This window comes from Castor canadensis, chromosome 1 (assembly GCF_047511655.1).
Source record: "Castor canadensis chromosome 1, mCasCan1.hap1v2, whole genome shotgun sequence".
In the NCBI taxonomy this organism is placed as follows: domain Eukaryota; kingdom Metazoa; phylum Chordata; class Mammalia; order Rodentia; family Castoridae; genus Castor; species Castor canadensis.
Window position 1 is genome coordinate 140,204,485 of NC_133386.1, and position 25,933 is coordinate 140,230,417.

The following is a 25,933-nucleotide window of genomic DNA, read 5'->3' on the forward strand; positions in this document are numbered from 1 at the left end:
GATCACTTTTCTGAGCTCACAGAGCTAAATATACCAGTGACAGCTGGCGCCTTGGTGCTTAGGCAAGCTATTGCGCTGTAGTTCTAGCCAAGGCCACATTCCTCATGGTTAGGCAAGACTTTTTAGGGAGGCTCGTTGGACCTTTTTAAGAAAGAAGTCTGAAACAGTAAATCCTTGTTATGGGAACCAAAAGCTACCTGTTTTGTTTTGTTTTTGCTCTTTTTTTCTTTTAAATTTTGTCTTAAATAAGGCTTTAGCTAGCTATTAGTTGTTGTGGGGCATTGTTCACATTCAGAGTAAGATACGGTAATGCTTACCTCAAATATATTGGACATCAGAGTTCTAGTTCAATATAAAATTTTTTTGGTAGGACTGGGGTTTGAACTCAGGAATTTGCACTTGTAAAGCAGGCACTCTATTGCTTGAGCCATACCTCCAATCCATTTTGCTTTGGTTGTTTTGGATATGGGGTGTCATGAACTTATTTTTGCCTGGGCTGGTCTTGAACTGTGATCCTCCCAATCTTAGCTTCCTAAGTAGCTAGGATTGCAGGCATGAGCCATTGGCATCCAACACAATATGATATTCTTGAATCTTTGTGACTGGGTAACTGGGACCCCTACCAGGGGGTATATGGTTTGGCAGGGAAAATAGACACACAACAAGACTGATAAAGGCATGCCCAGGATCTGTGGAAGCATAGAAAAGGCATCTTTGTCAAGAATCTTTTTCTCTTTTCATTTTTATTTTACCTTCCATCCAATAAGAATGATGGCTAACCTTTGAGTTGTGCTTTAAAACTTAACAGGTTGCTTTTGTATATACTAAGAATCATAAACTCTATGCCTCTGAGGGTCTGAGAGTATCACAACTCAGTGATGTTGGCTGTATAAACATATATGCATAGGCTGGGCATGATGGCTTAAACCTGTAACCCTAGCTATTTGGGAGACAGCAGTTCAAGGCCACCCCAGGCAGAGAAGTTTCTGAGACTCAATCTCAATTAATAGCTTGGCGTGGTGGTATGTGCCTATCATCTTAGTGACACTGGGAAGCACTAATAGGAGGATTGAGGTCCAGGCCGACCATGTTTCAAAACTAATGAATACAAAAATGGATGTAGATGTGGGTCAAGTGGTAGAATGTCTACCTAGCAAGCATGAGACCCTGAGTTCAAACCCCAGTACCACCAAAAACAATGTGTATGCATAAATCTGTGAGTAGTAAGTTGAGGGCACATGCCTCTTTAGAACAGGGCAGCTGCTGCTCAGGTCTGGAAGGTTGTTGCTATGTAGATGTGTAAACCCAGGAGTGATGCCAAGGGATGTGGGGGGGGCCTTCGTTAGCTGCTTTAGCACCAACCTCCCCTATCTCCAAGCTACCCCCCTTTGATATGGAAACTTGATATTTTTCTTTCTTTTTTTTTTCTTCACTTTTATTAAGATATATTCATTGTACAGGGGAGATTCATTGGAACAATTACGACTTGGTTTACATTGTACATTGGTTAGATCGCCCCCACCATCTCTCCTCCCATTCCCGCAAACCTTTCCTTGTCCCGCTGAAAACAATTGCAGGAGGTTTCATTGTTCTATTTTATACATGAAGTCCATTTACCATATTCCCTCACCTTCATCTCCTTCATTCACCCTCCCTGCCTCACTCCCCGCCACACCCTGTACCTATTTTACAGTCCTGTCTTTTTTTGCTAATAACTGCTTATTTTCTTTCTCATTATGACAGCTAAGTATAAGGAGTAAAGAAGGGAAATAAATAAGTTGGTAACCAAAGGAGAGAATAGGATTGGCATAAGTCACATATTTTTTCATTATTGTTGTACTGGGGGTACATTGAGACATTTACTAAAGTTTTTAACAATATATCATAGTTGGATTCATCCCCTCCATCATTCTTCTTTATTCCCATCCCCCATTCCTGGAACAGTTTCAACAGTTTTCATTTTTCCATTCTTATGCAACAATATATAATATTTCTACCATATTCACCCTCCTATATCCTTTCCTTATATCCTCCCCCTTCCCACTGGTGCCAACCCCCAGACAGGACCTGTTCTTTCATTATTAATTTGATATTTTCTTTAATTTTAAGTAAAACATGAAGAAAAAATCTTCATAACATGATGCTTTTCAAAATTAATTTATAATGAACAATACATAGAAAGTGTGTTTGCTACACAACCTCATAACAAGTCCCTTGGCTACTATCCTCCCCTTTCTAGTCAGTCTTTCCCTGAAATCTCTCGTATATAAAATTCTGAAGTTACTGAAACTCAGTACTGCTAAATATTTATTTATTTGCTTATTTATTTATGCAGAGTCTCACTATGTCTCCCTGACCTCAAACTCTCTCTCTTCCTGCTTTAGCCTCTTGAGGACTAGGATTAATATGTGAGCCACCATACGTGGCTTAGATTTCCTTTCTTCTCCTCTCTTTTCTTTGTTTTTCTTTTCTTTTTTGGGGAGGGAGTGGTACTGGTGTTTGAACTCAAGGCCTCATGCTTGCTAGGCAAGCGAAATACCACTTGAGCCACTCTGCTAGCCTTCCTTCCTTCCTTCCTTCCTTCCTTTCTTCTCTTTCTTTCTCTTTCTCCCTCCCCCCCTTCTTTCTTTACTTTTTTTTTTTCTTAAAAATAGCCTGAAAAACTGGACTTGGGTTCAACTTTACAATATGCTCTGCAGGCCAATAAAAGACCCATGCAGAGGTAGCTTATGAGTTCTGCAAACATGCCTCATTTAATTTTTATCACTCTCAAAGAGAGTTATGATGAGCTCTCAATTTGAGAGGATAATAAACTAAGAGAGACTGATAATAAGCTAAGAGAGACTTGCCCAAAAGCCACACAGGAAGTAAGTGGCCTATTTTTTATTTAACAGACTCTGAACTCTTTATAGTTTATTGCCTTTCTGACTCTACAGGCATGATTATTATAGCCTCACTTCCTTGTTTTCTAAAGAGGTTCTCTTCAGGATTAGGCCCTTCCTTCACATTTGTCAAGTCTCTCATCTGACATCATCTTCTTGCTAGCCTTGTTTTCTGACCCTATTCCTTCTTTGTATGTTTTGTGACACCAATAGGGTCTTATGTGTGAGTTTCTGTGCAGATACCTTTTATGCTTTTTTTGAGCTTTTCTCCTCTCAGTCAGACTTGACTATAAAAAGCAGTCCATTTCTTGTTGGTTCCCTATAAGCAACTGGTAACTCTCATCAGATGGTTTTCTGGAGCTATCTAATAATTGCAGAAAAATCCCCTTTCTTGGAGATTTTAGCATTTTTGCTTGTAAAAACGTAACAGGTAAGATACCTGTTAATAGCTCAATGAGGAGTAAGATTTTTGTCTTTTATTTATTATTTACTGCATGTATCTCTAGAATCCAGAACTATAACCAGTACATGGAAATCTTCATTAAATATATGTTGAATTCCCAGTTACTTGAGAAGCTGAGGGAGGAGGATTGCTTGAGCCCAAGAATTCAAGGCCAGCTTTGGCAACATAGCAAGACTCCATGTTAACACACACACACACACACACACACACACACACAATGAACGACTGGATGAATGAATTTCTGTCCACAGAAATTCATAGATTGCTTTTGATAGTGTGTTTAAGAATCTGGGGCCATTCATTTAGTCAGCAGTGTTTACTGGCATTATTCTGGGTCAAACTCTTTCCTGGACCTGAGGGAAGAGAAAGATGGATAAGAGATGTTTCCTAAAAATGTTACTAAAATATATTTAGAATTGTGTGTTTCTTTGGTAGTTGAGGATCTGTAGAAAGCAGTGATTAATGCCTAATACATATCAGTGAGTTAAAGGATAAAGCTGAATAAATTATGAAGTTAGTTACTAGTTAATTTTCTAAAAGCTCTGATTTCCTTTGTTTTTCTTTATATGTGTATAAGTATATTGTGGAAGAAAATTCCAGAAGATTAAGGAAGAGCATATTTAGGGGAAAGATTTGTACTTTGCCAGTCATCTTGGGTTAGAGTAGTAACTCCATCACTTATCAGATGTAACCATGAGCAAGTGTTCCATCTACCTACTGCTGTGTAACAAACCTTCCAAAAACTCAGAGCCTTGACACAACATTTATTTTGCTCATGTGTTCCAACTGGGGTATGGCTCAATAGAGAGAGGTTATCAATATCCACTAGATTTCACATGAACTGACTTAAAACCTGGGGGCTGGAATCACCTGAATTCTGTCACTCACATGTCTTTCTTCTAGACTTGAATACTTAAATAGCTGGGGCTGCTCAGATGTTCTTCTGTATCGTTGTGATCTTTGCACATGATCTGTCTAGAATAGTGACTTCAGGGTAGCCAGTTTTTTTGCATGTTGACTCAGGGATTCCTATGTATGTGTCCCAAAAGAGAAACTATCAGGTAGAATCCATATTACTTTTTCTCACCTAGCCTTGGGAATCATGCAATATTACTACTGCCACATTTTGTTTACTAAAAGATGAGTATATAGTCAGTTCTTTATCACTGATGAAAAACCTACATCAATTAACTTATAAAGAGAAAAGATTTATTTTCACTGATGGTTCTGGAGATTCCAGTCTAAAATTTAGTGACCCCATTGCTTTAGCCCTCTGATTAGGACAGCATATCATATGGGAGAGCATGGCAGAGCAAACTACTTATATCATGACGCAGGAGGCAAAGAGGAAAAGGAAGATTGTGGCCTCACAAATCCCTTTTTAGGGTATGCCCCCAACAACCTAAGGGCCTCTTACAAGGACAAACCTCTTAAAGATTCCACTACAAACAGTGATACCTTGAGGACCAAGCCTTTACCTCATGGACTTCTGGAGGATACTTATCTAAACCATAATAATGAGTTGCTAATGTCATCTTACATTCAAAGTTGGGGTGTCTACTTTTAATGGGAGGATCATCAAAGAATTTGTGGGTATATTTAAAATCATCATAGCAAGTAATTTAACTTCTCTAAACGTAAAGTGAATTGGGGCAAATATATTATATTTGAGAGTATTACTATTCTCATTTGTAAAATAGGTGTGATAATTCATTGGTTATGAAGATTATGTAAGAAAGTATAGTGGAAGTTCTTGAAATATTACTGTATAAAGAAGCACTCAAAAATGTTGATTCTTCTTCCCTCTTCTACCTTATTGAATTCCAATTAACTATCATTTATTATCTTTCCATAATTAAAAAATGGTATGAAGAATTTTTAATTATTTATTTATTTTTACACTAATGAGGATTGAACCTAGGACCTCAAAATGCTAGGCAAGTGTTTTCTGCCACTTGAGCTATGTCCCCAGTCCTTTTGTTTTTATTTTGGTTTTAGAGACAGGGTCTGTCTACCTTTTGTCTGGGCTGTCCTTGAACCATTTTTTAAAATCTTTTATTTTAACTTTCATTTTTATTAGCATATATTCATTGTACAGGGGGAATTTATTGTGCCAATTCCAAATAGCCTTACATTATACATTGGTTAGATTACCCCCACCACCTTCCCTCTCACCTCACTTAGAGCAATTGCAAGAAGTTTGTTGCCCTATTTTTGTATCTTATATGAAGCCTATCAACCACCTTAATCTCCTCCATTCACCCTCCCTCCTCCTATCAGTACTCCCTGCACCCCACCCCCGTACCTATTTTCAGGTCCCATCTTTCATTTTTAATTCTAAAGTCAATGTTCAAAGGGGTTTCTCAATGTATGACTGCTGTGAATATACTTTATTTTGGTCAGTTCAACCCCATCTTATTACTTTCCCTTACCCTTTCCCTCCTATTCCATTATTCAACAGCTTTCAATACGTATCACTATAATCCTTTACCTGCACAGATGTAATGTATTTTGATATTGTTGACTCTTATCATTCTCTTTCCTTTCCCTCTGTCCCTGAGTTCCATAAAGTAGTTCCACTGTTATAAACATGTTCTACATTTAAATGTATATATGATCATGTATATGTTTTTGTATGTCTTTCTGTCTTTACCTTCCAAATAGCTGGGATCACCACATCCAGCCTTCTATTTATTTTTTTTTCACGTGAAACACATAACAAAGAAGAAAAGTAGTCTCATTCACAACTAAGACATATGCATATGGAAAGATACATGAGTGATATGATACATTTTTGCATTTGGTGCCATGTATAGCTGGAAGCAGATGATCTGTGTGGAGATCTTGGTGGGCTGTCTCCCAGGTATCTCTTATAACTTGTATGATTTTGCCTTGCAGTTCCTGAGGGAAGATCTCAATTACCATGACCCAACAGTGAAACACAGTACCTTCCATGGTGAGGATAAGCTCATCAGTGTGGAGGACCTGTGGAAGGCATGGAAGTCCTCAGAAGGTAAAGGGCAGCCTAGTAGTTGGGAGGTTTAGAGAAGAGAGAAGATGGATAGCAATTTGGCCATAAAAGGACATGAACATAAAAGAATTAGTAAAAAGTAGATTATTGAATTTATTTTATGTACACTTACTGAATAAGACTGAATATAGTCACTGTGCTGAAAAGGGGGGAAGGTTCTTCAACCAGAGTTGCTGTTGTTCTTTATCAGAATGTTCTTTGAATTCCAGCTTATCGCTACTTCTCTCCTCACACCACCCCCCATAGGAATCTCCCAGCTTCTGTAGCATCATCTCCATAGGAACTTGGTGTGCTCTTGAGGGCCCCTTTCTTCTGTAGTCCCCACTTAGTCCCAGCTCTGCTGAGTCCCAGATTATTCAAAGATTGGGTGGAAGATGGGCTTACTTCAGTCTTCTTTTTTCCAGGTTAAGTAGCTCTAGTTCTTTGAAGAAAACGTTTCCTCAACCTCTTCCTCATGTTGGTTTCTTGTCTATAAACATTTTTGTTAACATCTTTCTTAGTTCCTGGAGTTGGACACAGTCCCAAATGTGTTTGAGCCTCACAGAGTTGAGTTGGATTGTCAAGTTTTGATTCTAGACCCTGTGTGTTTGTTAACACAGTGGTGTCTTCAGCAGTCATATCACTTCACAGACTCACATTGAATTTAATGAAAATGTTAGATTTTTTTCATACAAAAAACTGCAAAACCATAGCTATCACTTTTTTTTTTGGAGCATTTTTCTTCAGAGTTCTTATTGAAAGAGTATGTCTGTGTGAGCCGTAAAGAAAATAACAGGGCTTCAGCTTCCCCTCCATTTATATCTATGTCTAGAGCTTCCTTTCATATAAATAAGATTGTAAGCAATCTCTTCCAGGGTCTGGTGGTACAGCTCCTGATGCTAAGAAGGGTTAAACTTAATTACCCCCAGGGTTGCTTTCTTTTTCTTTTTCTTTCTTTCTTTCTTTTTTTTTTTTTTGGTTGTGAAAGGGGAGGTAGTGGGGTTTGAATTTAGGGCCTCCTGCTTGCTAGGCAGGTGCTCTACCACTTGAAGTATCTGCCAGCCATGTTGCTGGGTTTTATGTATTGTTTGTTGTCAAGGCTGGCCTCATTTCCTAGGCTCAAGTGATCCTTCTGCCTCATTCTGTGGAGTAGCTAGAACTATAGGCATGTACCACCGTTTCCATCTTTCTTTGTTTTTAGATGAGGAAACTTAGCCCTTTGTTTATAAAATTGCTTGTTTATTGTGATACATTTAGTAAAACTAGACTTAAACTTGGGTCTTCTGGTTCCCAGACCAATGCATTTTTTTTACTGTCTTGGTTAAAGTACTACTTTGATGGTAGGGAATAATTCTTTTGGTAGGAATGAGGCAGTTTCTATTTTTATTTAAATTCTTACCTAAGAACCTAAGAGTCTAGAATTTTAGATTTGGAAGGGATCATGTGTAATGTGGATAAAAAGTATTAGATTTATAGCAGGTCTCATCCTAGTTCTGGGATGAACAGGCTGATGCTTCTTGTTAACTCTGTTTTATCAATTTAGAAGCATGAGGGAACTGTGGGAGAGAGCTTCCTGGAAATCCTGGGAAGCTGAGTTCCTTGTGGGTTTTTTTTTTTTTTCTTTTTCCTTTTTCTTTTTAATAGCTTCTATGCAACTTAGCCTGCCTACTGATGAGAGATGAAGCAGTGACATGAGCTTTGGAATTGTATTAGCATTGCCAGGAAAAATCTTCCATCAGTACCATTTAATTTTGGTATTCTTCTCTCACAACATGAGGTTAAGATGCCTGGTTTTTAAAGGTAGGTTTTATAAGTAGGAACTGAGACTTGCAAGATGGCGAGGAGAGCTTTCCTGGCCTTCTCTGAAACTCCCAGAGAAGCAATGAGGGGAAAGTGAGCAAGAGAAGGCAGAAATGGAAGGATTGAATCATTATACTAGAAAACAGCTCTAGGCAGTTTTCTGTAAGAGCTTTATTTCTGGACTTAGAAACTATTTGGAACACTTCCAGTGTATTCTAAATTACAGGAAAATGGAAGACAATAAAGTGAGTTTTTTGGAAGAGAGCGTCCATATTACCCATAAGTATATAAAAACACTTGAATGTACAGTAATGTGCTCACAGCTAAGATAGGAGAAATGGTGTACCTTTTAGGACTGACTCACTATATATTACACTTAGTAGTTTGATAGACTAAAAGAATCTTTGTGTGTCCTATTCTTACCAGTAACTTGCATCATTATTCAGAGTGACAGTTTCCAGAATTACTAAAAGCATGTAATATTCTGGCACTAGCTCAAACTGGCTGGCCTGAGTATAGCTAACTGATGTAGATATCAGCAGTGGTCATTTGTGTTCAGAACATTGGCCAGCTAATGTCAGTCCTATCTGTGTGATTAGTGTTGTTAACATTTTCTGAGTAATGTTGGAAGCCAGCCTTTTTTCTCTGTGTTATTTAGTTCTTAGCAGAAAAGCCTGCTAATCTCTACATTCACTAGCTCTGGACTCTAATAAAAAAACAACAGCAACTCAAAAACTACCCTGACATTTATGTAGTATTTAATATGTGCTAGGCACTATTCTAACTTTTATGTATATTAATTTGTTTATTCCTCACAAAAACCTTATGAAGTATAGATGCTCTGGTTATTCACTTATCTCCATTTAGAGATGCAGAAAACGAGGCAAAGGAAGAGGTTAACTGCAACTAACTACCCACAGTTGCTGCAGACTTCACAAATTAAGGGCATAGTTCCTAAGAAGACTGTCCTTTACAGATGGTAGAGTAATTGCCTAGCAAGTGCAGGACTCTGAGTTCAAACCCCAGTACTGCTAAAAATAAAAGAAAAGCGAGTGAGATTGCTTTCATTTCTGACACTAGCTGTAATCATCTCTGGGAGTTCCTAGGTCGCCTGCATTTCTGGCCAACTGGCTACAAATGTAATCTCCTCAGATTCCATCATTCGCTAGAGCTATTCTCAGAATTCAGGAAAGACAGTTTTATTATAAAGCATACAAATTAGGATTAGCCAGGAGATTTGAGAGAATCCTAAATGTAGTACTTGTTCTCATTGTGGAATAAGAACACATCATCCTCCCAGCACATCAGTGTATTTGTTAACCAGAAACCTCAATCAAATTTTGTTGTCTATAATTTTTATTAATGTTCTTCATTATATAGGCACGATTGATTGAACTATAGGTCACATGACTGAACTGTCTTCAGCCCTTTTTTCCTCTCAAAGAAAGGGCTGGATCACTGACCCAAAACTCCAGTTCTCTAGTTGTATGGTTGATCTTTCTGGTGACCGGAGGGCCCCTTCCTAATCCAGCTCACTAACACAAACCTAAGTGTGATCAAAGGGGTCCACCATGAATAAAAATGATACTCCTGGACTGAGTATGTAGCTCAGTGATAGAGTGGTTGCCTAGCATGTGCAAGGCCCTGGGTTGGATCCCCAGCACCTCAAGGAAGAAAAGAAAAAAAAACAAAAAAAAACTCCTATCTTTGAGGAAATTTCCAAGAGTTTGGTTGTTAGTTCTCAGGAATAGAAGACAAAGACTAGCCAAATTGTATGCTTTTTTTGTTTTTGGTGCTGGGAATATAACCTAGGGTCTTGGCATGTGCTAGGGAAGCACTCTACCAATGACCTACAATCCCTTATTACACATCATTAAGTAATCAAATAAGGAAGAACTGAACTAGTGGGGCTAAGGTATGGTCAAAAACAAGACTACACCAGGGATCCCAGTAACAGAGACTAAGGGGGATTGGCATTTTCTAATTGCCTGCTCTCAGATGACTCATCCCTAAGTGTCTTTACTCAAGAGAGAGATATGTATGGCAGTGAGTGAAGGGGATACAGAATCAGATTGGCATAGTCTGGATTACAGATTTATACAGGGTGGTGATTAATGAAAATATGTGTGAACAGGTTTAAGGAATGCTGTAATTTCCTGTCCCTCCTGCACCATATAAGGTAGGGGGAGTGACTATTCTTTAAAGGAAGGAATGGCTAGTGGAGTGGCTCAAGCAGTAAGGGAGCTTGGCAAGCGTGAGGCCCTGAGTTCAAACCCCAGTGCTGTAAAAAATTAAAGAAAGGAATGAATGTTGGATAGGTTTTCTAGACTCTTTGAAAAGTAGAATTGCTGTTTGCATATTTGAGCCAATAGAAACAATATTATTGTCCTTTGTGAGGCACTGATTTATATAAAGTACATCATTACTTTCCTAGGTTTTAAATGATGATGTTATACTTTATATATATGTATATATATATGTGTGTGTATATATATATATTCATATATATATATATATACATATATTTGTATGTGTGTGTGTATATATATATGTATAAATTATCACAGTCTACTTTTTTTGGGGGGGTAGTACTGGGGTTTGAACTCAGGGCTTTGAGTTTGCAAAGCAGGTACTCTGCTTCTTGAGTCACACTTATAGTCCATTTTGCTCTGGTTATTTTGGAGCTGGGATCTCTCAAACTATTTGCCTGAGCTAGCCTGAAATCATGAGCCTCCCAATCTCAGCCTTCCAAGTAGCTAGGATTATAGACATGAGTCACTGTCGCCTGGACACAGTCTACTTTTAAAAGATAGTATGCCTTGTCATATGTGGTATAAGAATCTTACAATGGTGTATTTCAATTTCCCCCCTCTCACTTTAGTTCGACTCCCTGAGCCATGTCTGAAAACTCTCTCAAGGCCATAAACTGGTACAATTGTATGGCTTTACTAGTTTCCTATTTCTCAAGGATCAGTCTTTTGTAGGATGAGATAGGATCTTATTGTTATAGCTCAGGCTGAACTTGTCCTCACCATGTAGCCCAGGCTGCCCTCAAACTTGTGATTGTCCTGCCTCTACCTACCAAATGCTGGGATCACCAGTGTGTACCTATGAGCCTGGTGGCTCAGGCTATGTTTTTTTTTTTTTTTAATGGTACTTGGGGATCAAATTCAGGACCTTGAGCATGCTAAACACATTCTGTACTCTGAGCTATACACCCAGCCCTTTTTTCTTTTAATAATGAAACAGTCATGTTAAGGAACCAAATTTCTGGGTGGAAATAATATTCTTAAATGGAACATGGAGAAATAAAAATACTGATAAAATGTTACAAGTAAATTCCTATAAAATCACATATAGTAATCATATTTATTTTGATAGAATAAATATTGGTTCTCCTATTTAGGAGATAAAACTTGAGTTTGTGTAGAAGTAGTGATAAACTTAGAGCACATCTGTTGTTTCAGTTAAGACTCAATAAAGTATTGAACTATCAATAATTATTGACAAAATAAATTATTATAGCAAATGACAATGATTGTTTTGTGGTTATCTATGAAATGTTGGTCAATGCATTGAAATCAAATACCCATCCATAATCTGAAAATGAATGACCTCACTTGGGATAAAAGATATATAAATAAAAATCTGAAGCTGTCCATTGTGGTGCAAGTTGGTGATCCAGCTACTGGAGAGACTGAAACAAGAGGATTGCAAGTTCAAGGCCGTCTTTCACAACTTAGTGAAATCCTGTCTCAAAATAAAATTTAAAAAAAGGCTAGGGATGTAGTTCAGTGGTAGAACACTTGTCTAACATGCACAAGGGCCTCGGTTCAGTTTCCTGCACTGCAAAAGCAAAGACAAAAAACCCAACTGATTATCTTCTTTTATATCCTGAGAATTTCTTTATATTTTAATGCTGAGGTTCTCTGCCATTACTTATCCAACTCTTGTATTAGCCTCAAAAGGTACTGTTTCTTTTCAATAATTTGTGCAAACATTCCTGCATTAAAAAATTTACCAAGTACATTCTATATATCAAGCATTGTGCTTGATGAATTTAATATACAGATCCATTCTTATTTTTCTTATCCACTTTCTTTCTTATTTTCTACCACTCCTCATGACATTTCTTCTGTATTTGCACTGATTTATCAGCAATTCCTAGGATACATCATTTTCTTTCCTGTGTTCATATACGCTGTTCCCTCTGTTCTTCCTTTCTCCTTTGTTGATTTGGTTAAATCCTACTTGACAATTAAGACTCAATTTAAATATTACCTTTTTAAAATCTTTCCTGAAAACCACAGGCTAAAATAGGTGTCTTCTGCATTCCCACAGCCTCTTATGCTTATCTCATCATAGCACTGAGCACACTAATTGCAGTGATCTGTTCCTCTGCCTATTTTGTCATCAGTCTGCTTGAGGCCAGCATCTTATATGATTTCATTTCCTAACACTTAGCACAGGGCCCAACCCAGAGCAAGAAGGCAGGAGACAAAAGTTCTTCCGTGGCTCTAGAATGGTATGATTTTATAGTTCAACATTCCAAAGCTCCTAGGTTCTGTTACTATTCTGTTGCCATGCTGCCAGTCTTTCTCTAAACTGGTTGCCTCTTAGCCTTATTGTTGCTCATTAGATGGTCTTTAATAGCATTTCCTGTGGGTCCTGGGAGACCTGGTTTTTGTGTAGTAGCTTAGTGGGACTGTCACATGAGGTCTGGGTCCAAGACCTATATAATTTTTATAGTGATGGTTCAAGGTTTGATACTGACACCATATTAGAAAACTAAGGTGCTGAGTTGCTGGTGAGAAAGCCAGATAGAAACTTCTCAGACAAACTAGTTTCAGGCTACACATTCTCTTTGGAAAGAGCCACTTTGAGAGGATTATGTAGCTGCCCTGGAGTGGATTTACCCAGAGCAGTCAAATAAGAAACCCAACTTTGTGATGCCTTTTCTGACTCATTCTGTCAGTCATTCCCTCTTTTCTCTATGCCTCTGTGTCGCCTTACAACTTTCTCTGACCTAGCACTTACCATATTTTATTATACTTATCTATTTCCTTATATATATCTCTCTCTCTAGAAAAGAGTCCCTAAGCATGGAGATCATGCAGATTCATCTCTGTATCGGTAACTCACCCAAAACTTCCTAGGGCAGATGCCAATAAAAGCCTGGTGAATGAATGAAGCAATGAATGGTGATAATAGTAATGGCTAATGTTTCTATAGTACTTACTGTATGCTAGGAGCTTCCCATATTTTCACTATACTTTTATGAGAACTCAGATTGTCACCATTTTACAGGTGAGATGGAGAAAGTTTAGTAACTTGTTCATGGTCTTACATTTGGTAAGTGGCAAATCTCAAATTCAAATCATGATGGCACCTTGTTCCAAAGCCACATTTATAACTGCTGTGCCGTATTTGACTAGTTAACCAAATGACTGACCAAAGACTGACCAGGTGGCCAGCTAATTGACTAATATCTCTGTGAAGGGGACTGAAAAAAAGATACTGGTAAACTTCCTGCCAGACATAGTTCTCTTGGGATCTGGGTTTGAAACCATAAAAGTAGACAAGGGCTTCATCTGGAGGCACCCACAGGTGCATTATAGGAAGAGATACTGACTCAGGAGCCCATTTCTTATTGCTATTCTTTTCCTGGCAAAAGAAAGGATTGGCCAATGCCCAGTATCTGCCTTGGCACATCCATAGAGGTATTGTCATAGCTCAAGTGCTAGGAATAATACTTATTGTCCGTTCTGCTAGTGTGCCCTTTTCCTAAGTATCCACATGGCTCACACCTTCACTTCATTTTCTGCTCAAATGTCACCTCATCAGAGAGGCTTCCCCTAATCTAAAAGCTATTTGGTTTCTCTTACTGCTTAAGTTTTCTTCATTGTATTTATTGCCACCTGACATACAATTGTACGCTATAATGTTTTCTTTTTTCATGTGTTGTACTGGGGATTGAACCCAGGGTCTTATGAATGCTAGGCAAATGCTCTGCCATTGTGTGATATTCCCAACCCTTTTTAAAGTTTTTGTTTTGAGACAGAGTTGCCCAGGCTTGCCTTGAACTTGAAGTCCTCCTGGCTCAGCCTCCTGAGTAGCTGGGATTACAAACATGAGCCCCTACCTCTGGCTCTTGCTTATTGTGTTTTACTTTGTCTCTTTCCCTCAGAACAAAAGCACCATGGGATCTGTGACTCAGTTTTGGGTACTGTTATATCTCTAGCTCCTAACATTGTACAGAGCAAGTGCTTAATAAATGTTTCTTTCCCTCCAATGGTTAATTATTTTGAATAATGATTAATTTATTTTGAAGTTTGAAACCACCGGCTTTTGAGGACCCTTATCATTTGGCCTCAGCAATACTTCATTGTCTTTGTCTCTATAGATGACTTGGACTCCAAGCAAACTGGAGTCATTCTCTGCTCATGATCCATACTTTATAGTTCTGTTCTGCTCATGTTTTTTCCTTAAGTGGACCCACATCTTCTATTCAGAGTCTATTCAGAGTCTGACCACTTCTTCATATTTACACCTTTTTGAATGAATGTGTGTTTAAAGAAAGAATTACTACTGAGTAAAACCTAATACCTAGGAGATAAGTATTGCTGGATTGTAAGCTATAGGGCGGTTGGAATTTCTTTTCTTTTCCTTCCTTTTACTTTGGTGGTACTGGGGTTTGAACTCAGGGCCTCATGCTTGCTAGGCAGACTTCTACCACTTGAGCTACTCTGCCAGCCTAAGAATCTCTTTCTTGATTACTGCTTTGTTCCCAGTGCCTGGCATGGAATAGTACAAAATAAATGTATGTTGGAGGACAGGTGGAATATTTTACACAAAGGGAAATTGAAGTTCATAATGGTTAACTGATTTGCTTAAGTTGGTCCATAGCAGATAGGGTAAAGTCGAGTTCTTACAGCTTCAAATTCAATGATTTTTCTAATACATTCGACAATAAAAATCCAGTGTTCTAAATTGCTTAGGGATTTGGCAGTTTTTAGCTATGTTTTGTGATTACTTTCAAATAAAATAGAAAGTTTTATTCATCTCACATAAAAATCTTTCTCAAATGCAAAAACTCTTTCCTACCTATGAAACATAGTATGGAAGCGAGGTTACATATTTACTTCTGAAAGCTAACTGAAGATCAGTTTCTGGTGTTCTTTGTTGATATGCATAAGATAAGTGTTTTAAAATTCTTTTATACTTCCCTCTTTACTTCCGTAAGAAGTCTGTGGGGGTAAGTGATGCGGTTAGTGAGAAAACATGTAAATACCCACAGAATGTATAACAGATGATCCAGCATCCATAGATTGTCATCATTTGTTTATTTGAAGATTATAGAGTTTGTATTTGCATTTATTTTATTTCATTCTTTAATTTTATGTATGTTTTACAATTTTTCCCATTGTCAATAAAAGAATCTAATTTATAAGCAGATATACATATATTGGCAATGCATGCTAACAGTTATTTTTAGAGGGAAATTATCATTAATCATTAAGGAGATATCATTAATGAGATGGAGCCCTGCATAGTGGTGCACACCTATAATCCCCCCACTTGGGAGTCTGAGAAGAAGGATTATGAGTTTGAGGCCAGCCTGAGCTACATAGAAAGTTCTGTGTCAAGCTGGCTACATAGCAAGACCCTGTCTCAAAAAAACCCAAGGGCTGGGGATGTAGCTCAGTTGGAAAGCATTTGCCTAGTATGTGTGAGGCCCTGGGCTTAATGATCCTCAGCACCACACATACACAAAATAATAGTAGGATTGGAGACTATGATTTGTCACATTATGCAGTCTGTCTTTTAAGAGTCTGTTATGTTAACTACAGATGTTGGCCTTCTTGAATTCTGTGTAGCATTGTTTATCATTTTGCCCAAGATACTGTTTTTGATCTGGTTAGAAGCCACATGGGCAGGCTTGAGAAGGCTTGTGACTTTAGCATGCTGTCCCTTGCTTGTATATCTTACTAAGATTTGGACACAAGCCATCTGGTGTCTGTATCTGTGTGTTCTCTTATAAGCTCTCCTTGCCAAATTTTGTAACCTCTCACTGATAGTGAGCTGTCTGTACTTGTTTTTGCCTTCTTCCTCACTTTGACCCAGAGATTCCTCCCATTTCCTCTTTTGCAATGAGAAAACAGAACAATAGTTAACTTTTAGGTAATTGAATCTTCTTGACAAGAGGCCCTGACAGAACTGACTCTTGATTGAAATCATGTTGGGACTCAGAGTTGCTATCTGAAGTACAGTTGTTATGTACCATACAGCTCATTATGACTATTTTGTTCAGACTACAGTGATTGTGGGTGGATGACACTTTGTTGCCAAGCCCTACCTAGATAGGGTTGCTGCCTAGGTGATAAACTGGTATGTAGAGGAAAAAACAAACAAAACTGCCTTGAGATTTGGCCTGACATGCTGAAGGCATATCCCTTTTCCCTACAGCTTAGCTATGTAGGGGATAATTAATCAGAGTCCTTCCTCATTGGGGAACAGTAACCCCTAAAAGACTCTCTTCCTCAATGCAGTGTTTAGAGCAGTGGTTGGGGGCAATTTTGCCTCCCATGAGACACTCATCAGTACCTAGAGACATTTTTTATTGTCACAACTGACAGCATGACAGGTACTTACCAGGAATGCTGTTAAACATCCTGCAACAATGCATAGGACAAGCCCCACAATAAAGATGACCCCATTCAAGGTGCAGAGGCTGAGAAATCCTGGTCAAAGTGACTGCTCCTTGTCTCTGTAGCTGTGGAGGATGCTGATAGAGGAGCTCCTGTGTGCCAAGAGTCTGTGCCCAGACTTGTGTTAAGGCGGCATACTAGTAGACAAAAGGCCCTTGAAGCACCGCTAGCCGTAGGCCTTTCTAGCAACCAAAACATGGCCTTCTCTCCACTTTACATGCTAAGCAGAAAGGCCTCTTTGTGCTGATGAGACTGAGCTCCCTTGGCAGAGTAATAGGAGTGTGTTCTCTGCACTTTACAGGCTAGCACTTGTCTAACTGCCTCATACGTGTGTGTCACTCTCATAGGCCTTCATTACCTGACATTAGACCATGGTAAATGGCCACCTTTACCGTGTGTAAAGATATATTTTCATTGTCAGGAATAATAGCTAGTGCATTCTACTTTCCTTAACACTTCTTCAACCCCAACTCTGTCATCCTTCTTTTCCCAAATGTATCTGTCAGAAATTAATTTTTCTTCTCTTCCAGTGTATCCTAGTCTGGGAACTAGAAATTTAATAAAGCGTGTCTTCTTGGATGTAGTCTTCCAGCACATTATACCTGTCTTATTTCCTCTTCCTGGCACCTATCTGTACCTCCATGCCTCTGCATATAGTCTAAGCTGCCTCCACAACTACTCAGTATCAGGACTTTTATCCTGACCTCCAGCATCTTCTCAAGGGCATTAAGAATAGAACATTTTTGCCCTCAATGTTGTTTCATTCAAAATGTCTTCCAACTATCTGCTTTGCATCAAGTAAGAGTGACAGAAACAACCTAAGATATGAGATGTGACTACCAGAGAAATACATCTTTATTTATTTTGAGACAAGGTTTCCCTGTGTAGCCCAGGCTGGCTTCAGACTCACAAATCTCTTGCCTTAGCCTCCTAAGGGCTGGGATTATAGGCATGCACCATAACACCCATCTTGGAACATCCTTTTTTTTTTTTTGGACAAGCATTTTAGAAGTACTTATCCATAGAGATGATATTTTTTTTGGCAGTACTGCAGTTTGAAGTCAGATCTGTGCTCTTGCTAGGAAGAGCACACCCCTATTCCTTTTAAATGCTTCTATTTTTCATGTAGGATCTTGAACTTTTTGCCCAGAGCCAGCTTTGGACTAAGATCCTCCACATAGCTGGAAGTACAGTTGTGCTTCACCGGGCCTGGCCTATTTGATGATAAGGAGTCTTACCAACTTGTTGCCAGGACTGGCCTCAAACTGCAGTCCTTTCAGTTTCCCCCTCCTGAGGACCTGGGATTATAGTCATGAGTCACTGTGCCCAGTGAGCTAAATGTTTGCGAATATTTTTAAATGAGGTTTTGTTGATGCTGTTTGGAGACACATAATCAGAACATTTGTAGAACTCCTCACTTGAGGTAGTTGTTCTTTGAGTAAATTCTTATTGATGCCACCATGTATAAAGCTTTTATTTTAGAAATAGCAGATGAACAAAAATGAGTAGTCGATAACTTCAGTGTTTCCTGACTATCTAAGGGAAATTAGGCAATATTCCTTTCTTTTCTTTTTTTGGCCGTACTAGGAGTTGAACTCTAGTTCATCTTGAACTCTAGCACACTTGCTAGACAGGTACTCTACCACTTGAGCCAAACCCCCAGCCAGAAAACATTCTTATGAAAGAGAGGTTTTGAAATGGATTCGAAGAGAGAAGGGGGATGGATCTCACCATATCATTTGCCTTAAAACTGTTTTGACTTCCTGATCACAGCAGTACTTTTCAAACCTGAGGAATGTACAGATTTCTTTTGGGGGAGATAATTTATTTTGCTGACTTAAATTATTTTTATGTTACTTAAACATATACAAACATAATGAGGTTTAAGTTGATATATAAAATTTGTATTCAAATATAAAGAAAAACAGATTTATATTTTAAATAAAGATAAACTTCAAATCCAATCAAATGATACCTTTTTGCTGAAACTCGGTTGCTCCCAGACTCTTCAGCATGTCTATTTTACTAGGTGCCATCTGATGACTCATTCCTCCTACCATTTTTCACTATTTAAGCTACTATGAACTTTGATTTGTATCATACATCATAATCTCATTTGATTTCCATTTGGCTTGACCATATTCCATGTTATATGCCTTTATATAACAAAGTATAGAGTTAAATTTGCTTTTTGTGTGTCTGAACACAGCAAGAATATAAAAATTATTTTAAAAGGATAATTTTTATGATTATCCACTAAAAAATCACATTACAATATTGAGGGGATGATTGTCTACAGTGCTCCAAGTGTGGTAATGATGTGATTTGCTATATTTTGAATGATCATTCAATAATTATTTTAGTTAGAATTGGCTCCTGTTATGACAGAAAATCCTCTCAATCTGCTATAAGCAAATTTGTACCTGTATAAAACTGAAATATCTATGAATAGGGCTGTTTACAGGCATGTTCTGACTTGGGACCTAAATGATGTCATCTGGATTTATCTCTTGGCTCAGCTTAGTCTCTGTATGAAGGCTTTCAGCAGCATCAGGGAGGATAGATAGATAGGTAGATATAATATTGATATAATATGATATGATAATGGCTTAGAAAATGGGCTATGGAGCCAGTCTACCTGAGACCAAATCTTGACTTTGTCAATTCCTAGCTGGGTAACTTTTATAAAGTTATATAATATTACTGTGCCTCAGTTTCATCATCTTTAAAATTAGGATAAAATGAGATATCTACTTCACATTTTGGTGGTGAAGATTAGTGAGTTAATGTATCTGAAGTGCTTAGAACACCATCATCATATAGTAAGTAAGTGCTATTTATTGATGGCTTTTATCAGTATACTTACCATTAATATTATAGTTAACAGTCATTTTATCTCGGACACCAATATAGTGGAAGAGCAAGTCTATCCTCCATGAATCAACAAAACCCTGGAATTTAGTTTCTTGGGCCTCATGTTGATTGTATGGTCACTCTTGAATCAAGTGCTGTGGATGGGGGATGGATTGTATCCATTGACTTACCTTGGGTTATATACTCTACTCCTAGAAGTTGATTAGCTTTTTTCCTGAAGCATATTTCCTGAGAGCAGGGGAGGGGTGGTTCTCCTAATAAACTGTTGCCATCAAAAGAGGAAGTGGGTGCTTGGTGACCAAAATGATCAATGTCAATTATAGTGCTATCAAATAGATCATATTTGGTGATCATGTGACATGGCAATCTCTGTGGGGACAATTCTTGGTGGTTTATATCTTTTACTAGGCAACATTTGCTTTGAAATTTTGAATTGCAATTATAAAAATATATTTGTATAAAAATATCAGTTTTGATAATTATATTCTTTGTGTTAAAGTACCTTAATTTGAGATATGTTATTTTTAATTTATGGGAAGGATATTATGTCCTAAAATGTCAGGTAAATATCCTCCATTATAACTAATTTTCATTAATACAATTATAAATATAAATGTAAAATGGTCACTGAAGTCGAAAGCCTGTCTAGGTGATCCAAACTCCACCAGTCCTATACTATTGTTTTTGACTTTTAAGCTATCTTCAAAATAAATTTATAAAATTGAAGTATTCCCATAGTAAATTATCTTCACCAGTGCTATCCAATAGAGCTTTCTACAATAATGGAAATGTTGTACAATCTGTGTTGTACAATATGGTAGCCACTAGCAACTTCTAGCTATTATGTACTTGAAGTTCCTAGCCTCGGAGGAACTGAATTCTTAATTTTTTTTCTTTTTTCTTTTTTTTGCAGTGGGAGTTTGAACTGAGGGCCTACACCTTGAGCCACTCCACCAGCCCTTTTTGGTGATGAGTTTCTTTGAGATAGGGTCTTGCGAATTATTTGCCCAGGCTGGCTTCGAACCATGATCCTCCTAATCTTTGCCTCTTGAGTAGCTAGGATTATAAGCATGACCACCAGTGCCCAACTCTTATTTTTGTGGCTCTTGCTACTACTTCTTCAACAGTACAACCTCTGAATAGCAACATTAAATAAGAGAATAAGTATAAAGTGCCCAACATGCTCTATACTAAGTGCACAATAGTGGGAAGTGGAAAGGTCTATACTTTCTGGGCTGGAAAAGGTTGGACCTCACTTACTGGCCAGAGTAACCCAATGCAGGCTCATCCCAGGACAATACTGCTAGCTGTTTTAGCATGGCAAGCAAGACCTTCATGACATAGCTTTAACTTTCTTTTGCCACTACATTCTCATAGTTCTGTGTTCTTGGAAAATTGAATTTCACATCATTTCTTTATCACATATCCCCCCCCACATATACATACCCACGAAGTATTTCAGATAAGCTCCTATTATCTTTTATGTTTCAATTCATCTTCTCTGACACTGTCCCTGAATATTGGGCAGCTATTCCCTTTCTTCTCCGTGCTCTGTGTATATTTCCTTTATCCATTTCTTTAGTCCATGCTTCACTGATGCTATTTATTTTTGGCAGCATTGGGATTTGAGCTCAGAATCTTGTGCTTGCTAGACAGGGACTCTACCACTTGAGCCATGTCTGTAATCCTTTTTTACTCTAGCTATTTTTTAGGTAGGGTCTTATATTTTTGTTCAGAGCTGCTTCAGACCAAGATCCTTCTACCTGTGGCCTTCAACATACCTAAGAACACAGGCGCATGACACCATGCCCAGCTTATTGATGAAGACGGGGTTTGCTAACTTTTTTTTTTTTGCCTGGGGTGACCTTGAACTGCTATCCTTCTGATCTCTGCCTCCTGAGTAGCTGGGATTACAGGTGTGACCCACTGTGCCTAGCTGACTGATGCTATTTAGTTTTCTTATCTTGTTCACTCAACTGGGAACTCATTTTCTGTGGGCTTGCACTAAGTAGGTGCTTTATGAATGCTTAGCTTGATGGATGGATGGATAGATGGATGGATGGGTAGTTCTCAACCCTGGTCACATTTATGATTAAAAACTATTTTAAAATCAACTTTATTGATATATAACTTTTAAGAAGATATACCTATTTTTAAATATACAGTTTGATAAATTTTGGTGGATGTTATCATTTATGTAACCACCACCACATTCAAGATATATATAATATTTCCATTACCCCAAGGTATCACTTTGTGCTTTTTCCCAGTCAGTTCTGGCTCCAGCCAACCATTGATCTATTTTTTCTCACTATAGATTTGTCATTTTAGGGTTTCATATAAGTAGACTTGTACAGTGTGTGCTTCTTTCATATTTAGGATGTTATAGGCAAGAGATATGTTAAATGCACAAACATCATAAATGTTAAGGTCAATATGACCATAACAATAAGTGCAAACAGTGCTTGACATTTTGGAGTCATGGTTTTACTTGTCTCTCTCCACAGTTTACAATTGGACCGTGGATGAGGTGGTACAGTGGCTGATTACATATGTGGAGCTGCCTCAGTATGAGGAGACTTTTCGGAAGCTGCAGCTCAGTGGCCATGCCATGCCAAGGTCAGCAGGGGGACTGGGTTTTTCTCACTTGATGATGTAGGGAATGGGCTGGGATGGGTCTCCCTTTAGGTTGCTCTGTCTAGTTAAGTGAGGTTTCACTCTTAACAGGGCAGAATCTATGGACAGTTACTCTTCTCACATCTATTGTGTGTTTACTTTAAGGCATGATGAGCACTTTGCATCCATTCTCTTATTTAACATTCCTGTCAATCCTGGGGATGGTACTAATAGATTCCACTTATTAAGTGCTTAGTACATGCCAGACATTCTAACTCCTATGGTTTATCCATATACAGTTTACCTGATCTAACAAAAATGGTTCAGATGAGGGGACTGACTGCCTTTAGTCCTCTTGTCTTTGAAATGACTTCTACAATAGATGTTGTATCATAACTCTTTGCCTATTTTCTAGGCAAAATATACTAGGGCTTGAGCTGGGAGTGCAGAGGGTTGGAGTGCAGCTTGGACTTCTTGTTATGTCATTTAATCACTAATCCATTTGCTTATTCATTCAACAGATATTTACTGAGTATGTCTCTATACCACATATTTATGCTAAGTGCTGGGGATAGATGATAATAATTGCCCTTTCCCTCAAAGGGCTTACTGTCTGATAAGTGTCGATTACATGTAATCTGTTATATTATATAGATGCATCTAGTTTTGAGCTTCAGCAGAGGGGAAAGGAGAAAGTGAAGCTGTTGGAATGCCTACACATTGTAGTCTCCAGGCACAGAGCTACCAGACACAGCTGTCCAGGCCTAGCTGAGCTGGCTGTTCCTTCCTCTGCTGCCTGCAGCCTCTGCTTCACAGCTTCTTCATATTCTGGAGAGAGTAATGATCTTTATAACTCACTGTTACCTATTATTTCAGATCTTACAGTTTGGGAAGAAGGAATTACCAATTACCATCCCATATTTTGACTGAGCAAATTGCACTCCAGTATATCATAATTTATCTAATCTGGTAAATGGCAGAGTTAATATTTGAACCCAAGTTTGCCTAGTTTCTTTTTCTTTCTTTTTTTTCCTTTTTTTTTTTTTTTTTTAGCTGTACTGGGGTTTGAACTCAAGGTTTCATGCTTGGTAGACAGGCATTCTACTGCTAGAGCCATGCTTAGTTCTAAGTACCTTGTTTTTTTCATTGCTCCTTCTTTTTGTGCCGTATGATTGAAGAAGGCTTCTTTGCAATATTCAAATTAGTTTTTTGGCAGTGGTACTGGAGTTTGAACTCAGGGCCTTGTGCTTAGTAGGTGCTCTACCACTTGAGCCATACCTTCAACCCTTTTTGCTGCAGATATTTTTAAAATATGGTCTCCCATTTATGCCCAGGCTGTCCTGGACCATGATCCTCCTATTTATGCTTCCTTCATAGTTAGGATGACAGGCACACATCACTGTGCCCAACTTTTTATTGGTTGAGATGGGATCTCATGAACTTTTTTTCCCAGGCTGGCCTCAAACCATGATCTTCCTTGTCTCTGCCTCCCTGGTAGCTAGGATTACAGACATGAACCACCGTGTCTGGCCTAGTTTAATTCTTTTTAACAAAGCTTCATCGTATACCTACCATGTATCATGTTCTCTGGACTATGAGGACAAAGAGGTGCATTAGATCAAACCCTTGCCTAGAGGAACTTCATATTCATTTGAAGAGACATTCAGATGAACAGATGATTGACCAAAAAGCTTCAGGATGTAGGTTTCTTTCTAGCTTCTCATGGAAATAGCAGTATTGCCTTGTGGATCCTTGGAAAAAATTCATTAGAAAGAAAGGTTATAGTTTGTGTTAAAACAGGAAAGCATAGGATAAGAAGTTAGTTCTTAGGTCATAAATTTACCTAGCCCTCTTGTGGCTAGGAATAGAACCAAGATCAGGTCAGCCAGGCTGTGTACAGGAGTAGAAGATGGCAAGCTGTGGTACCTAAGTGACAATAGGAAGTATGGAGCCTTCTTTAGTGCATAAGGTGGAATAGGGGTGGTTGTAGGTCCATAATTAGCTAGCATGGTATAATAGGAAGAATACAACAGATTTGAGTTCATTCTCTGATTTGCCGCTTACTTGTGTGTAACTTTGGCCAAGTTATTCAACTCTCAGTCTCGTTTTCATATCTACAAAATGGAGCAAATAATAAAACTACTTTCTTAAGGTTTTTGTGAGGACTAAATGAAGTATTATACGTGAAATGTCAGAACAGTACCAGATACACAGTAGTTGTAAATGCTAGCTCCTTTCTCTTTTCTCTACTGCTTAAAAGTAGATAGCATTCCAGTTCATAGATGTGCTTGAGAAATAGATTTAGAAAATATTGTAACATTTATTTTGATTAGTCAGACAAAATTCAGCAAACTTTGCAGAAGTGATCTAAAGAGGAGTCCCAAGAACTCCAGGACTAATGGGAGGCATTTGATCTTACATAAGTTGATATAGAAAGAAACTGAAGTTCTAGGAGAGGGCTCAGGTAGCTTATGACCAGACAGGTGAGTCACTGGTAGAGTAGGGACCAGAAGCCAGATCTCTTGACCTCTAATCACAATGCTATCTGTCTTATAGGTGGGCTTAATTGCTTTCCAAGGCCAGAAGAGTAAATAGCTGTTCCTGCCTGCTCAGACAGGAGTGTAAACCATAGACTATGATGTCAGAAACTTTTCTTCTAGCTAGGGAAATAAAGCTATGAATCAGAAAAGATCACCAATCTTATAGAGTAGAATAGTATTAAATGTTCCTTTAAGGGACCCAGACAAGTGGTTTTTCAGCCTTTCATGTATTATGCCCCTTTCCTCCTATACCCATTGTGTTCTAGCAGAAGAGAAGCAAAGTCCAATCTTTCCTAGGTTCTTTTCTTGTTTACAGACTCTGTCTTATTAAAGTTACCATTGACAGTCTGGTTGAAGATCATAAAAATTATAGTAATCTTACTGGGAGTAAATTACATTGCAGTGACTCAGAGCCTAACTCAATTTTTGTCATTATCAGGGTTGTATATAATGACAATGGGTTAGGATTAGGCCAGCTTATAAGTGGGGTTATATGGTATGAGATATTGACCTGGACTAGACAGGACAATGCATTTACATTGGTGGAAGCTGGTGACAGATATATAGAGAATAATCCCTGGAAGGGGAAGCATAAGAAAAAATTTATATTTGGGTGTGGGAATTGTCATAGAGGGATAATCCTTAGAGGGTATGATACTTAGGAGATGGTGGATATGGGGAGGGAAGGTGCAGAAATTCTTGGTAAATGCTTTGTACCCCTCCGTATTTCCTGTTGAGACTCCATTAGTATAGACTTTGTATTTTAGAGCGCAAAAAGGAGCATTCACATAAAGCTAAAAGTATTCCTGGAGAAGACAGGTAATTCTACCAGGATCCTTTTTGCCTTTGCTGTCCAAGAACTAACTCCCCGACTTTTTGCTTCAACAGGCTAGCTGTAACCAACACTACCATGACAGGGACTGTGCTGAAGATGACAGACCGGAGCCATCGGCAGAAGCTGCAGTTGAAGGCCCTGGACACAGTGCTCTTTGGGCCTCCTCTATGTGAGTCCTGTGTAGAGAAGGCCTTCTGCTATGCCA

At 38.4% G+C, this 25,933-nt stretch overlaps 1 protein-coding gene across 6 annotated transcripts in view; it reads left to right on the plus strand.

The window, feature by feature from the left end:
* Positions 1-25,933, plus strand: part of Stim1 (stromal interaction molecule 1) — a 205,105-nt gene that overhangs the window by 147,389 nt on the left and 31,783 nt on the right. For all 6 annotated transcript variants that reach the window (XM_074084285.1, XM_074084279.1, XM_074084291.1 and 3 more), the window contains exons 3-5: positions 6,244-6,358; positions 22,245-22,356; positions 25,782-25,897. In XM_074084285.1, coding sequence (XP_073940386.1) covers positions 6,244-6,358; positions 22,245-22,356; positions 25,782-25,897 — 343 coding nt within the window. The remainder of the gene's footprint in view (positions 1-6,243; positions 6,359-22,244; positions 22,357-25,781; positions 25,898-25,933) is intronic.